The sequence below is a fragment of the Catharus ustulatus genome, chromosome 8 (assembly GCF_009819885.2).
Source record: "Catharus ustulatus isolate bCatUst1 chromosome 8, bCatUst1.pri.v2, whole genome shotgun sequence".
Lineage (NCBI taxonomy): Eukaryota > Metazoa > Chordata > Aves > Passeriformes > Turdidae > Catharus > Catharus ustulatus.
In genome coordinates this window covers 22835684-22852402 of record NC_046228.1, presented here as the reverse complement: position 1 = coordinate 22852402, position 16719 = coordinate 22835684, and the positions used below count along the sequence as shown (strand labels likewise).

The window sequence follows — 16719 nt, the reverse complement described above, 5'->3', positions numbered from 1 at the left end:
CATATATACTTTGAAAGCACCTTTTTCAGGAACTATCACAACTACACTTTGACCAAAGATGTGTTTGACCCATGCATATTTGTAATACCGATAGCAAAATTATTTAGGAATCAATTTCTCATTGGATATATAAATATTTATGTGCTTCCATGGTACTCTGCCATGAAAAAGATCATCCAGTACAAAAGTACTGATTAGGTAAATTGAAAGATCTCAGAAGAGTTTGATCATGCCTATTTTACCATTACTTTTATAAGGAAAAAAGCTCTCTTATTTATAGCTTGAGTCTGTGTTATCAGTGCACTATTATAGAGGAATGAAGAAAGACTAAGCTGAAAATTCTCTGCCTTTTGGAGTATCTGGAATGGATGAACTCTTGAAGATCATTTTTAAAATAAAAAAATTTATTGCTGGAGATTTTTTAAAAATCTCCTCTCTTCTCCAAAACACCAAGAGTGTGGAACAAAAGTATGATAGGGAGAAAGCAGCTGGAACTGACAGAAAATGGTATTTATCTTCCCAGTAGCCACAAGGAGAGCAAAGCACATGGAAAGCATGCCTGATGTGGAAGGAATGTATTCATTGCCTAACATATTGGAAAAAAATTGTTCAAGAACAGTTTATCCATGTGAGAATGTGACCTTTGAACTTCTGCCAAAGCCAATGAGTCTGCTGAGTAAGTTCTGGTAAAGCCAGTTACAGATGCCTCAGGGTGCCTGTAACACTCAAACAAAATATTTTTTTTTTCCAAATTAGTCAACAGTTAAAGAGAAATATGTTACCTGCTTAATTTTATCTGGTTTCATTAGGAAAAAAAAAAAAAAAAAAAAAAAAGAGCTATTTTTTTCTATTTATTCTCTAATCCTCCTTCACATGGTGTATGCTTTTTAAACATGTCCTACTTAAAAAATAATAAATCCCAAAGATATCTCAATATAATACGAGAAGAACACTTTTCATTGTCATATGTTAGACGATAGGGATCAAGAACTCACATTATAAAGCTTAAGAGCCCTTTATATTACACATAAATGAGAATCAAGGTAACCTTCTCAGTGTTTTGAAACCTGGGAGGAAACGGGGTATGACCCAGCCAACAGAATGGATGTTACCAGCAGAAAGGCCATGGAGAAGCAAGAGAAACATGTCCTGTAAGTAGCAGTCGGAAGGGTTACAAATGGCATGGTCACACATATCAGTCCAATAAATGAAAGGGTGTTGGGCAGATGAACAAACAAAATGATTGAGTTAGTGAGGCAGAAGAAGGAGGTGGCTGTCAGGGCTGGTGCAGTGAGCACTGAGCACTAAGGAGGAAATCCTCTGAGTCAGGTGAAGAAGCTGACTTCTTAGTCAGTAAGAATAAAATGGTCAGTGAGAATAAAATCTTAAATTTCCCTTTCATCATCTCCCCTTTCTTGCCCTCTCTCCTCCTGTTTCTGAGACACACAAGGGGTCACAGATACTGTGATAGCAGGCAGCCTGTAGCAGAGCTGAGAACAGCTTTCAATGAGGAGCATGCTCACAGGTATTAGAAATAAGGCAGTTACTTTGTTTTCGAAGAGCTGTCAGTCAGAAGAAAAATTGAAATGGAAAATTTCAATAGTAATTAGTGATTTTTGTTTCTCAAATTTTGTTGACAATTTTGGAATCTCTTTTATGGGACCTGCCTTTTGAGTTTGAGTTTGTTTTTAAGGTAAGTCTTTAGTGCAGTCTGTTATTCACATAAAATGCTTTAGCTTTCAAATCACTAATCACTTTTGAAAAAAACTTAGATGTTATTGATCTGTAAATGATGCAAATCATTGGTCTTAAAAATGCAGTTCTAACCAAAGCAAAGCATAAATTGAGAAAACTTTTTCCTTATTGAGTTAGTAAACTGTCAGCTGCTCTGTCAGCATGTAATACGTCACTATGCCAATTTGATTTTTGGCACTGCATACACATGCATCTGTGTAATTCCTTATGACAAATACATGTTTTAAGGAGCAAGTAACATAGTAACTAGAGACAGCTGAATGTGGAAAAGATGTAGGATTAAAGGAAAGATTGTATATAAAAATATTGACACATTCAGGTGAATTAAATGTGAAAGAATATCTTTACATGGAAAACTGAATTATGGTGGCTCTAATTAATGCAGCTTCCCATAATGCTTAAAACCCACATTCTTTAATAATGCATCTGAGGTTGCACTCAATTGAGATACTTTCTGAACATTAGCTTGGGTATTGTTGGGGTCTAAACGTGAGTCTGACCTACATAGCCATTTGTCCAAACTTGTTAGGCCTAATATTAATAATTCAGGGCAGATCAGTACATTTCTACAATGCCAAGGATAATTAATGTAATCCTGCGTTCCTTTTGCAGTTTTTTTTCCATCCTTTTCTCCTTACCCATCCCACTTCCTGAATAACACATAAATGCTCATGGCATATTGTCCAAAGAAATACTTGCGTGGAAATTTTATTTGCAGCGTGTTAATTTTTTAAAATGTTTTCAATCTCTTTCTTATTCCGTTTAACTGTAGTTTTTGCAGCAAGAGGCCAAATATATGTATATATTGATATAAAATGCAATCACATTGGGGTGAAATCTCTAAACTGGATGACCTCTTCCTCCTGTTTCTTTCATTTTGTGCAACAGCTATGGTCTAATTCTCTATATATTTTTTCCAGTGACAGTGCTTGCTGTGAACCGTGGGGGTTGAACCCCAGAAGGGACAAATCATGTGTACATTGATGTGTTTTAAGGAATTTCTTGTAATCTATGACCATTGACAAACTTTTGATTTATTTTTCCTCTTGCTGCCTTGGAACACGGCCCCTACTATATTTTAACTGCACACTGATAGTGATCTATTGTGAGTAAAAATGGGTTCCCTGTAGCCCAGAGTGCGGTCCAACCTGTCTTTCTCTAGCAGAGAGTATTTTTGTTCAGTATTTTGGTTCTTTTCTTTATTTATGTTGCATGTAGCAGTGACGTCATACCCACAAGTTTCTCATCGTTTACACCAATGGAGATTAGGGTGACGTTGAAGAAAATACAGCAGTTTCCCCTTCTTCCACCTATTTGCCCCTTTTTTCCACAAGCTTATTTTTATCCTTAAATGAAAATGAGGTCTTGGCAATAGTATTTCCTTGAAATTATTCTAGAGATATCTCATGAATTTTAGGGATATTGGTTAGGTTGGAGTAATTGCCACTATAGCATTCTTTGCCTGGTTAAATACAATTCAACTGTCAGGTCCCTCTTTAGTTTTTCGGTACTTTATGCTTTCCATTGCACAGGTGACACAAAGAGTAGCACAGCACTCTTTTACTGTCCTTATCAAACTTTTTTCTCCCCAGTAACAGAAAAAAAAAGAGTTATGGGGCAAAACCAGACAATTAATTGAAAGTGTGGTTTTTAATGTATAAACCCAGAGATATCTTCAGCGGGAAACAAGCTGAAGTGATTATTTTTCTGAACTTGCTGGTTTTGACATTACTTACATAAGTAGACACATACTGACTTGTCAGGGCCTTAGCTGTAAAGCTTTACAGTATAGAATATGAGATTTATGGACCACTTCATGTCAAGCTAGGTCATACCACTTAACAGTGTACAGAATCTGTGAAGGCTCTCATCAGCCACTTTGTGTATATGCTCATGGTGAATACAGCATTTGGGACATGGAAAGAATTTGCTGCTTAGAAATACAAGTGCTGCAAAGAAATGTACTGGTTATAGGGCAGTGTTGAGTTTATATAGGCTTGTTCTTTCAAAGAGCAAGGGGGATCGAGTATCTCATAGCTGCAGTGCAGCGTTGCTGTGCCAGATTGAGCCTGTAACTGTACTGTGTAACTGCAGCTATTCTATGTAAAGGAGGCCATGAAGCTTCAGCATTTTACCAGATATTCTGAATTTATTTTTTGAAAACACTTCAGGTCTTTATCAGGATTGAGATATTTTTCCCCTCTCAGCTCTACACACTGTAGGATCTTGCAAAGAATCAAGGAATAATTTATGCTCTTGATAAAGTTCTGGCCTTCTTGAAATTATAATGGCCTGCAATTTCAATTATCATTATTTACTATCTATTTTATTGTAGTCCTGCAAACTACACAAAAGGATTGAGATTCTCTCAAGGAGAGAACAGGAATTTCTCCAAACATCTGTTTTTAGCCAGTAGAATGACATTGCAAAAAGACGAAGCAGCAGGAAAACGCAGATTATGAAACGGGTCAACATGATAAGAATCAACAATAAAACAAATTAATTAATTTCTATGGATGAAATGGTGAATCCTATTGACTTTGAGGCAAAATACTGGAAGTAATCTGGATTTTTCTGAAGCAATGCATTTTTTAAAAATATGTTCTTATGTTGAGACCTTTCTGAAGTAAAGAAATTAATTTAAATGGTAATAAATAAACAAGTAAAGGAATTCTTCATGCTATGAAAGGACTAGAAAAGAAAACGTCATGTAGTTTTGGGTTTTTTTCCATTTCCCCAATAGCTTAAGTTTATTTAGAAGTGCATCTTGATTTGAGAGTACACTGGCTGTGAGTCTTCTGTAAGGTAATGAAGGAAAGGTCATGATCTGATTTGAAAATTAAAATGAATTGGTCTATAAATGTGCCATTACATCAAAACCTGCGAGTTATTCCTATATCTACTAAAATAGGGCAAGATGTCCACTCAGATCTCCTGTTTAGTTTTGCCATAGAACAGCCCCATATGAATTGAAGCAAACAAGTAACCAGCTGTCTTTGATGGCAAAAATTGTAAGAGAGTGAACAAGCTCACTTACTAGTCTTGAAGTTGTCCTGCAAAAATTAAATAATGGAGAGATAGCTTTTCCTGTTGCGTTAAGGTAAATAAATTCTCACAAACAGTTTAAGGTATGCTGCTGTATTTTTCAGGAAACTGAAACTGTGCTGGGGGAAGTCCTGTCTGTGTTTCAGTCCCATGATGCCAACCAGCATTGCAGACAGGCGATCACAACGCTCTGGTCGCCCTCTAATGCTGATTTTTCACTCATAGTTTGAATCATGAGAACTTGATGAATTGAAATAACACTGTGCATTTCAATTCTGAAGTGTTTTGGGACCTTTTTTATAGCATTTGGTGGTCAGGAAAGCTCCTGTTCTTGCTCCTGAGCAGCTGCTACCTGGGTGAGATCCACTAGATGTCCTCGGAGCTCTTCTCTGGCTCCTCTGAGCCCAGGGAAAAGTGAACAGGAGCAGTACCAGGATGGGGTACGGCCTATGTTTTACAAAAAATCAGGAAAGAAGAAGGAATACTTTGTTCTGCTTTCTTTAAAGAAAAAAAAAAAAAAAAAGAAAAAAAAGAAAAAAATATTTAAAAATTAAAAAGAGCTGTTCCTTGACATTTTAGGTAGAGAATAATCTGCAGTTTCCTTTGCTTATTTTTGCAGCTGGAAATATTTCCCATTACTGTTTGTGAACTCTAAGAACTACTTCAGATCCAGACAATCTACACATTTTAACTGTGCTTTTTGACTTTTAGAGATCAGAAAGTGAGGTATTGTGAGAAGTTTAGACATCTGGGGAACTATTCTTTCTTTTATAGAATGGAAGGCTACTGTCTTCTGAGATAAAAATGCATCTAAAAGTTTCTAGAAGTATTTATTTACTTTATAAGTAATTGAAAGAAACTTTGCTCTCCTTTTGCTCTTAATGAGTAGTTCATATGTGCCTTGTTTTGTAAATTATTTAAGCAGTCTTAACAATGTCCATAAAAACTTCCCCTGATATTTTTACTGATTAGTTTTACAAACGTTGTGTGATTGTCATCATATTAAGTAAAGGATCTGTTCTTTTTGTTTCCTATTTATTATTCAATTGAAAATAGGGAAGTAGTTTCCTTTATGTCCCAACTTTTGTTTTCACCAGTATCAAATTACAATTCTATCCAACATTTAGAACACTTGTAGGAATAGAAATGAGTGGATTCTTATGCAGGTTCTACAGGTGTCAAATAAATTTAACACACCCAGAGGCTGTTCTTAAGGTCCCCCTGTCTCTCTGATGATTCCCATTTTCTGTTAATGTTTATGGAAGTTTTATAGAAAATGGAATGTATGTGGCTGAACCATTTAAAATCATTTCTGTCCTGTCTTTGATCTTGTCACTAGTCATCCCTACTAATAATGTGTGTTTTGTTTTATTTAAAATAAGTATTGTATTTGGTGTGAATGTAACTGACTGTATAAAAGGAATGAAGAGTAACAGCATGCTTTCTTTCCAAAAGTTATTGCTCTGATATGCAGTTGCTTATATACTGGTTTAAATCCTTATGGCAAGTCCTTTCTGCTACTTGTATTTCCAGGTCCAAGCTTGTTTCCTGCATGTTAATGATGTGAAATATTCAAATGATGCATGATCTCCAGAACAACTGACAATAACAGTTAAAAACAGTCCCTGAAGGGCATTGCTTTTGGAAACACCGTCATGTCCTTCCCCTATTGAAGAGAAGGCCTTAAATTTCCAACTTTATTGGTTTAAGTATGATGAAAATGATACAAAAAGTTTTCCTCCCCAGCCTTGTTTGCCCTTAAGGATTATTTATTTTTTATTTCCATAAATGTGTCCTATCCTATTATTGACTGTTGACAAGATATGGCCAGAAGTAAATGAAAACCAGGGACTGTTACTAACCAATGACATAGCAGTTGAGAATTTCTGAGCAGTGTGTTTTGCTACAGTGTTTGATTAGAAAAAGTCCTTCAAAACAGCTATAATAACAGCAAAATGGGCCTTCTTTTTTATCTCACCTACTGTTAGTGTGTCTCACAAATGCCCTTTATTTTTCTTTCATTTCCTTAAAAAATAAGAAAGTAGGCATACTGGAAAGACTGTCACACTTTTGGTAACTTATTTCACTTTTCTTTTGCTGTCCAACTTTTAAACTTTTAAGAACGTGTTGGGAAGAATTAGACAGAGGGAAAACATGGGAAAATGCTGTTTTGAATTTTCTGTGTAATTTGAATGTGTATGCATCAAAAGCTGCAGTGGAAACCTTCTCACTAAAAGCCAAGCTCTGAGGAATGATGTACTATGCAATGAACAAGCCTGATGCTGCATGATGAATTTCTGAACAGCTGTAAGATAACTCTACTAGGATGCTAAAAGAACATGGCATTAGTCATGTGAGCAAAGTTTTAGAGGAATGGAGTCACTGCTGAAGAGATCACTCATTCATCTCCCTCAATGCCTGTTTTCCACTATCATAATGTTGCCCTTGCTTGACAAGTAAACTGTATGGCAAGCCATCAAGGCCTTAGAACAGGACTTGACCCATTTGAGTGATTTCAATCCCTCTTTCCTGGTGACTGTGGGATTAAGAAACTGGAAAAAAAAATTCTTTTAAATTTAATGTCATTACCATAATGCAAAAAAGGCATCCTAAACTGAAGGTACAGGCCAGAGAAACATTACCTTTTTTCTGCATTTGCTTTAAAGGTTTTGTTTTTGCCTGTCAGTGTTGTTTTGTTTTTAGTATAATTGAGTCAGTTCAATCTAAACCATTACCAAAAGTTGGTTCGTTCCAACATGTGAAACAATCTAAATGGCCTTTGGATTTCTTGAGATGTAAACATACCTGATTCAGATGAAATATAAAATTCCAGAATGGTAATTATACATGCATTTATAAAATAGGACACTCTACATTTCTCGAAATACATAACAAGAACATTCAGATGACTGAAAGATAAAGATGTTCTGTCTAACCTGGCACTTGTTTTGGAGCTAACACCTACTTCTACATTCAGTTATTTCATACTTGATTGACTTTTGAATCCAGAGCAGAAACCATGCCAATGATTGGTTCAGCATGTTTCAGTGGACCAGTGCTCTGTGTGCTTTTGGTGATGCCTTATTTGTGAACTGATCTTAATGTCAAGCATATTTACCATTTTTAGTTTTGTCTCTTACATGGGCAAATTTTGGTATTCTGGTAAGAGTTAATTTGACTTCCTGAATTTATAATGTAAGCAAAATTAATTTTTCAAAAAAAATTATTAATAACTTGTAACTCTTTCATAATGTGTGATTACTTGCAGTAAACTGTTCCTTGGCACAGTTTAATACAGAGAAATTATTATAATATGTTTAAGAATAACTATATTTATATATATGTATATATATATATGTGTGTGTATGTATAATGCATATGTGTGTATGAGCGTATGTATGTAAGAATATATGTGTATGTGTGTTTCTGTGTGTGTCTGCATACATATATATATATTTATATATAAAGAAATCTCTGATTTTTGCAGGAAATAGGATAGGCCAAAAATATTCTAATGGACTAGCAACTTTTGTTTGCATTTTAACCCAATAGTATTAATTGTGCCAAGGGAAAAACCATATTCTTAGTATTCTGTGCTTTTACTGTGTTCTATTTTGATCCAAACACTTGACTGTAAAGAGTAATTTTCCCCCATGACTGCAGTCACCCTCTAAGACTGAAGAGAAATAAAGAGCAATTAATCTTTTGCCCTACTTTTAATGTACAGCCAAAGTGTTATCAATAATCTCATTGCATTTTTTTTTCCTGGGTCAAGACTGTTAACATTAACTAAGGCCTGTATTAAATCCCTTAAATTACCTTCCAGCTGCCTTGTTATGTATATAACCTTGCCATTAACCTGCTGCTCTTCCTCTCCTCCCATCCAACACATGGTTATAGCCAAGATGTCCATCTACAAGAGAATGAGACTGGCATGTTGTTTTGATTGCGGACGCTCTGAGCGTGACTGCTCTTGCATGTCAGGCAGTGTACATAGTAACATGGACACCCTTGAGAGAGCCTTCCCACTTTCTTCTGTCTCTGTTAATGATTGCTCCACCAGTTTACGTGCCTGTAAGTTTTAACACCAACACATGCTGTTCCATGTCTGTGGTGTCTGTGGTATCATCCCTGTCTTGTGTCGTGCACTGTAGTTCTGTGAGTTTTACTGGGCTGATGCTTTTTTAAAAAATCAACCCCAAATTTGATTACAGCTCTGTATTTATATTTCTGTTTTTATTTTTAATGCAAAAAAAAATGTAAATCATTATTTTGCTTTGTGTGCTCTTTATGAAGCATCCTCTTGCAGTAGCCTGTAGGACCTTAGTAGTGCAGTGTGGTGACATCTTTTCTATTTAATTCATACAATACAAATTGTCATTAATTAAGCAATAAGTGCTTCGGTGGAGGAACCAGACCTGTGTCTAAATCATTGACTGGTGCCAAGTGGGTAGCTTTAATAATGCTGGCTCTAGAGCACCATAAAAGGGGCAGTGAGTAAATGTGCAGGATACAATGTAGTAGCTGAACTGTAGTAGCTGGAATTCTTTTCTGTGCTGCTACTTTTATTTTAATTTTGTTTGAAACTCTTCATTCTCAGTAAGGCAGGATCTTCCATCTAATACTGAAACCACAGAAATGTTTGGACTTTTTGTACAAAATGGCTGTACTTTTTGTAGTGCCATTTTAGAAAAACTAGGCTGGTGCAAATCCCTGGTACAAATGTTTTGAAATTAAATATAGAATCTGTTCCATAGGATAGTGACATTCTGGAATGTGCCCTGAAAGCTCTTTTGAAAGATCATAGTTGAGAGGGAAAAGACAGAGAACCTAGAACAATTCTGCATGGCCATTAATTCTTCAGGCATAGTGTAGGGATTCCAAAGCTTGGATTATCAGTGGGATGTCAAAAACTGAGGAAAATAGTTAAATGGCTTTGTGTTTGTTTGTTTGTTTGTTTCATTTTCTTGTCCTCTTTAGTCATTCTTAACAGGCAAAACTATGTCTTGGGACAGGAGCCGTTTTCCTTTCCCTGTCCAAATGGCAAAGAAAAGCTATAAAATTGTTCAGATACAGCTATGAGAATAGATTGGAGTTGTGATCAGGAAGCATGTCCATTTTCCAAGGCAAGTCTTATGGATGAAGGTGCCTTCTGCTATGAAGACTATAATGTAGTTTTTTAGATTATGTACATGGTTTGTCTTCTGCTACCATAGGTATTGCGGTACATAGTCCAAGTGGTGAATGATTTTGCTCTGACTATATTGGCTTTTGAACTATTTTTCGAGTCAAAAACAATTCTATAATTGTTACATTTCTTTTCTCTGAGGACCATTTTAATTTAAAGTATTCTCATATTTTTTCTTGGAGTTTTTACCAAAAATCATCTCTCTATCTGTGTATAAGCAGTCTGAGCATCCTAGCTATGCTTGCAACTCATAACCATAAGGTGGATGGTTCCTAGTTTTAAGTCCTATTCTAAATCACAGAAGGTTTTACCTTTAATGAGACTTTTATCAGGGTAAAATGTATCAAAACATATATTGCAAAGAAAAGTGAACAAGAAATCTTCCTGTACTGAGAGTTGCTGCAGGCAGTTTTTGTCCAGTGTAACAGCCTCGGGAACACTGTGCCTGGTAGAGTTTGTACAGACTGGCACAGAGAGTATGTGGCTGGGTCCTGGCACTGGTGTTAACAACAACCAGATTAGGATAAATTAATATGTCCCCTGCAACTGGGTAAAATTTCTGCCATTAGCACTGTTTGGCAAGGAAAGAAAAACTAATTTGTAGGTTTACCATAGCTTTCAAGTCCACTTAAGACTCTGCAGAGGCAGATAAAGTAAACATTTTTGATTGTGTTGCCTGCTGAGCCAAAACCCTCCACAATAATGGCATTGTTTCCAACAAAAGCCAGTGCTTTTTGGGAAACATGTTAGAGCTGTTTTGTATTTTGAAGGGTAAGTGATATTGACAGCTTTGAGGATTTTTAGCATCCTATCCTTCAAGGGCCTTTTCCCCCCTTCATCACTCTATCAAATCAAAAGAGATCTCAGTCTTCCCCTTGTGAGACTAGTCACCTTTGACTGTTAATAATAAGTACGAAAATCAATACCAATTCGCACTCTTTGCAAAGCAGCATAAGCCTTTCTTTTCCAATTAAAATATATATGTGCACACAACGTTGCACTGGCAGGGCTTCAATAGAAATCAGTGTGTTTGCTTTGCAGTGCACGGGGGTTGGGCGATGCCCATCGTGACAGAGCTAGTTAGCTCAAAGAATGGTGGGGAGAGTCAGCTTTTCATTAAGTATGAGCAGATGTGAAATGTAGAGTGTTTGACAATTAGAAATGGCAGCAGCAGGGCCCCAGAATCAAAGTGAGGTCAGATTGGTGGATCAGATTACCTCTCTTACATTCTTTAGTTGTTCTGAAAATCATTTTAAATTAGTGTCAGTGGAGCCATGATGGGTTTTGCCCTTTGTCTTTTATGCTACGACTGTATTGTTTCCCCAGACACTCATTAAAGGTCATTATACTATTACAGGGCTTGCTTTGGTCGTGGTGCCCCAGTTGAGTTGGTTTGCTTCTACAAATGCTTAATGTACTTCTTTCTTTCTTTTTTTTCCTTTTTTTTAAACTTTTGATTATAAAAGTGGGATTTTTTTCCAAGGTAAATAAAATCACAGACCATTGTATGAAGCCTCTTGAAACAATGAGTAGTTTGTGTAAGAATTAGTGTTGTTTCTAAAAATCTGATGTTGAGTAGAAGATATCAATTTACATATTCAGTGGTGTACACAGGATTTGATCTTCTAATTGTATAATCTGCAGAGAAAGTTAACACTTGCAGTATGTTTTCCACTGTGAATGAGTCTCTGTTATTATATTGTTTCTACTTTCAGCAAATGAAAATCATATTTTGATTAAGTATAATTACATTATATGAGCATTTGAGTTTATGGGCTATTTTCTGGAAAAAAATACTTAACATTTTTCTAAATGTAAGGAAAGAGAATTTTAAGTCTTTTGTGTATACATTTTTTCAGGTTTAGCTTTATTTGGTAGATTGCTACATGAGTAGCAAACGGTCCAAGTATTTTTTGCATTGGAGACTAAGTCAGAGTGAAGAGAAGGCTCTTAGCCACTGAAAAACCTGGGGTGGTCCGCACAATGAAATTATGTTATTAACAAGTGTGATGTTTCTGCTTAGGTCTGTGCCAGTTCTTGGGGGTTGCCATTCAAATGATTAATTGATTCAGACAGAATCTTAATCTGAAGCATTTAATTTCTGTGTTTCTCCATCACCATATGGCTGTGGTACTCAGGAACATGAAAGGTTCATGTTCCTAAAGGAAACCTTTCCTGAAGTTGTCATTGTACCCACTGCCATGGGAATCTAAATTTTCAAGGATATTCTTGATAGTAAGTCCAGACATATCTACTTCAGTTTGTAAGAAAACATTTTTGGCATGCTGTGGAAGTTCTGAGAAGCTTTATGGGAAGACTTTTGCTTTGGTGAATATTAGGGATTTCTGGAGACAAATGACAAGAATAATTAGTACTATATTTTGAATTCAGGGTTCAGACTCTTAGGCATCCTACATGGAAAGACCATGCTAAGACAAGTTGGAAAAAGCTTAAATTTTGAAAGAAGCAAAACATCTGCCTGTGTGCCAGACCCAGTCTAAAGCCATAAATTCCATATAGTCTTCTAGTCTCAGTCGTGACAAGTCAGCTACTGAATCTTTCTCCAAGGACCTAAAATCACATTCTGTAAGGTTGGTGAGCATTAGGGTGGTTGGTAAACTGTGCTGGAACTATAACTGGTGATGTGACCTTAGCAAGTTAGGCCAAGAAAAGCTCCAGGTTCTTCATTGACCTGTTACTTAAGACTCTGCCTGTGTGTCTTTACAACTGAAAAAGCCAAATTCTATACCGAGTTGAAATGATGGATCTCCAGGGAGATGGATGCATAGCACACACTGATGTTGGTCAGTGTATCTAAAACTCAGCAGTTGTATAACTATGCTTGGGCTTTCTGAATGGGTTGACAATTACTAAGTCCCAGGTTCCAGAAATACTGGCTGAAAAACCAGGATATCCGTTTCTCCTAGAATGCAAGAGAGCATCCTCTGCTTGCTACAGAGGATGTATCCTCTGCTTTTCTAACCTACTACTTCTCTAGTCCTGCTGTAGTAGGCAAGACAAGAACTACTTGCTGTCATGCATGAGCTGAGGTGCGGGAAGGGCAGATATGTGACCTTTCAGGAGACAATTTTCATGCTGGAATTTTCTGTTCACCCTTTAGCAACAATGGGTTTCCTTTCACAGGATGTGTATACCACCTTGTGGTAGCTAGACACTTTGAAATGCTCAATCCTCCTTTGAATATCATCACATTTACATTATATTTATAATGCTCTGATTATGACAAGGTGGGGTAGTACCACTGCTCTCTCTGTCTACACACCTTTTCTGAGCTGTGAGACTTCTGCAGTGGCCACAGGAGGGAAGTAGACCTGTTTGCTTTGAAAATCCTACTTTTGCATATGTTGGATAAATCCTTCCTCTTATATAACCCACTGACCTCTCTGTGGTCACAGTGTCTCATCTTTGTCCTAAAAAGCCAATCATATGCTTTTAATGTTTTGAAGAAGAAGAAGAGGTTGAAGAAAGAAATAAGCAATTGGAAATGAAAAAAATGAAAAAACAATTGGGAAAGGAAAGACAATTGTTCTCCCTTCTAAATGGCATAAGGTCCTAAACAAGCAATTATAATCAGATTGTTGTGTTTTTTACAGCTCAGTTCTATGGAATGACCCCACCTCTGTATACTGGCCAATGGGAGAGCACTATATTCTATAGTCAAATTTTTTTTTTATTTTTTAAATGAGATTAATGAAAACGGAGCATTAGAATGAGACACAGGGCCAAATAAATTCTTGGTAATTCAAGGGTACAGAGAATATAAATAATAAGCCCATGAAAGGAACTGTATGCAAAATACTGATTTATGTAAAACTGGTTCCAGATATTGTCCTTTTAGGGTGACAGATTTTTACTTCAGTTACATCAGTTTCCATGTATTCAGTGTTGTATTTCTGAGAAATGACATGATTATGATATTTCTTCTAAATACCTCTACAAGACTATGTTTCTCCTTTCAAAATACTGAAAATAATGTCAAAAATGGTACCTGTATTTATTTTAGCTGCCATTTTTTAGGAAAGGATACTACTTTAGATAACTCAGTTAAGATTCAAGTCCAGTACAACTGAAAAAGAAATCAAGCACGTACATCTTAACTGTTTCTACTGGGGAGTGAAGGGAATCACCTTCCTTAGCCATCTTCTGAGAATGAACCACTGTTGAGAAAGCTGGTATTGCTAAAACTGGACAGTGGGTTTTTGAAGCCTATAAAACCAGATAATAGAACAATTGAAAAAAATACCACCATGGGAGAATCCTGTGCTATTTTATAGGGGGTCTTACGGTGTAGCCACTGTCATGAAAATAAAGCTGATATGTGCTGGAGGTCTCCATATCTGCAGCCAGCTCCGTAGCCTGGGACTGGCAAATCAGAAAGCAGATACTGAGATCTGCTTTCCTGGGACTGGAAATTGCTCTTCTATTTTCAGATTTGATTTGTATCTGCTATTCTGCATCACCTACTTTCTTGCCATCTTCTTCTCCTTGTAATCGTACAAAGGTGCATGCAGGTGTTTCCACTGAAGAAGATGGCATGAATTACCCAATAAATGCAATCACAGTCTTAACTAGCATTCAAGACCTGCTTGCTGGAACAGTGGTTTCACTGAGCCCACCCTTAGTCTGCCTTTCTTGGCCTCCTGATGTCCAGCCCTCCTTGTGATCCCCTCCTTGATCCAACTGTACTTTCTCTCTGTTGGTAACAATGAGATAGAAGCAGTGATTAGAATGGGCTGGTATATGCCCTCATGAGACTCCAAGTATCTATTGCATCACTTTTTTCATATATATGAGTGTACCTTGACTTTTTTATTTCCTCTTCAAACACTGAAGAGACAACGTTAATTACAAAGTGGGGGGAAAGTGGCATGAAACAGTAGGTATTTTGCAATAGGTGACTTCAGCTGTGTAGTTGTAGCTCTAAGAGAAAAAAATTAGTCTCTTTTATTGTTCTATACTTTAGTAGAACCTGAATACTGCTAAATTATTCAAGCTTCTTTTGGGCATAGTATGACCATATAGGTAAATACTGAGATGTAGAAATGCAATAATAAAAAAGACCCAGAATGATCCCTCCAAACGAAGATGTTTTCAGAAGGTAGAGTGGTAAAAATGAGACAACCTGCCTCATTGCTAGATAATACAAATAATGAGGCACGCACTTTTTCAGGTGAGTTTTTGATGCAACATGTACCCCTATGCTGCTGTGAGTGAGCTCTGCCCAATTTGTGATTTCTGTGAAAAGGAGATGAACTCTCATATCATCATGGGGTGGAGGCACTGCTAAGTTTAGCGGGGAAACCTTTGAAGAATTGGGATAGTGGAGGAAGGAAAGATCAAGAAGTCTGCATGTAATTCCTTTGGGCCTTTATGTTGAGTAGTGATTCTTTCCAGGGTCACAGGAAGGGACTAGTGAGTTGCTTGCTTTTATGGGTACAAGCTAGGAAAGATGCTGTCTGCATCCTGTGGAGTGAATTTAGCAGAGGGTCTTATGCAAGGTGACATGGAAATTATGTTTGCATTTTTAGCTCCTGAGTGTGGCTGGTTGTCATGAAACTCACCATGACAGTTTCTTACCACCAGGCAGCAGATTCTTCCTGTTACCTCCTTGGTGTGGGACAGATGCTGGCCGGTTAGGTCTCCTCCTCTGCTGCTTTCGAGCTATTTCAAGCGACAGATGCCAGAGCTGGCTCGGTTTCAGCTTGAGCATTTCTGTCATAGCCCTGCCTTGAGCCCAAATTCTGACCTTTACTATATGAAGTAAAGTATTTATGAACAAGCAGTGGCTTGATCCAGAGCAGGCTTAGAGCAAATGTCAAGTGTCAAGTCAGTCTCCTGCCTCCTTATACCACCTGCATTAGGAACCTGGATTAGACCCTAGACTACAGCATTGTCTGCCTTAGGCTTTATGGGTCTGGAGAGACATAACTTATTAACAAAGAGTTATTAAATTTTTATCAGTTTTATAACGCAATGTAAATGCCTTCTATGAATCTACATTGTATTCATTATCATTTAAAACGTTAATTAAGTCAAAGTTGCATTTAATTTAGTTCTAAATGTGCCTTTGGGAGGAATCTTTTTAAAACAGCTGCAGGATTGAGAAGCTCATTGATGCTGGGAACTTGTTAGTACCATTTTTCAGGATAGGTCCCCCAAATTGATTGCCATTTTGACTCTTAGCTCATTTGTGTGGATGTTATTGGGCAAGATCTCAAATTAATATTAAAACAATAATAGCAGAAAGCTAACAGCTCATGCTAATCACAGAGACATTTTGATATGTAATTCATGTTCTTTTCCAATTACTTCAAAACCAAAATTTTGATATGTAAATCCTATATATAACATACTCTTGTTATAATTTATTTTCTTTTATGTCCTTATTCTTTGGCTCCTTTTATAATTCAAGGAAAAAACATGCTCACCGACTTGGAATATTTCCCCTCAGATTGAGAGAAAAATAAATATTCTGATTTATATCTTACAAATTTCATGTAATCTGAAGATGTTGTAGCATATAGAAGGAGGTGCTTATTGAAGTATACAACAGCCCACAATATAGTTTCAACATATAAAATGGAATGTAGTTTAGTATAAAACCCTCCATAATGAAAACCCTTGCTCTATGTATGGCAGTGTTTTTGCTTTTGATGCATTTTGATGTAAAAGCAGGAGAAATATGGAAAAAAAACCACAGTGAATCCGTC

At 36.6% G+C, this 16719-nt stretch overlaps 1 protein-coding gene across 43 annotated transcripts in view; it reads left to right on the top strand.

Moving 5' to 3' along the window:
• KCNMA1 (potassium calcium-activated channel subfamily M alpha 1) overlaps positions 1-16719 on the top strand; it is a 440583-nt gene that overhangs the window by 334716 nt on the left and 89148 nt on the right. For 13 of the 43 annotated variants that reach the window (XM_033066042.2, XM_033066032.2, XM_033066039.2 and 10 more), the window contains 2 exons: positions 2852-2860; positions 8701-8874. The exons of 13 other annotated variants lie outside the window; for them this stretch is intronic. In XM_033066042.2, the coding sequence (XP_032921933.1) occupies positions 2852-2860; positions 8701-8874 (183 nt within the window). The remainder of the gene's footprint in view (positions 1-2851; positions 2861-8700; positions 8875-16719) is intronic. 17 more of the 43 variants (XM_033066065.2, XM_033066064.2, XM_033066048.2 and 14 more) reach the window with 2 other exon arrangements.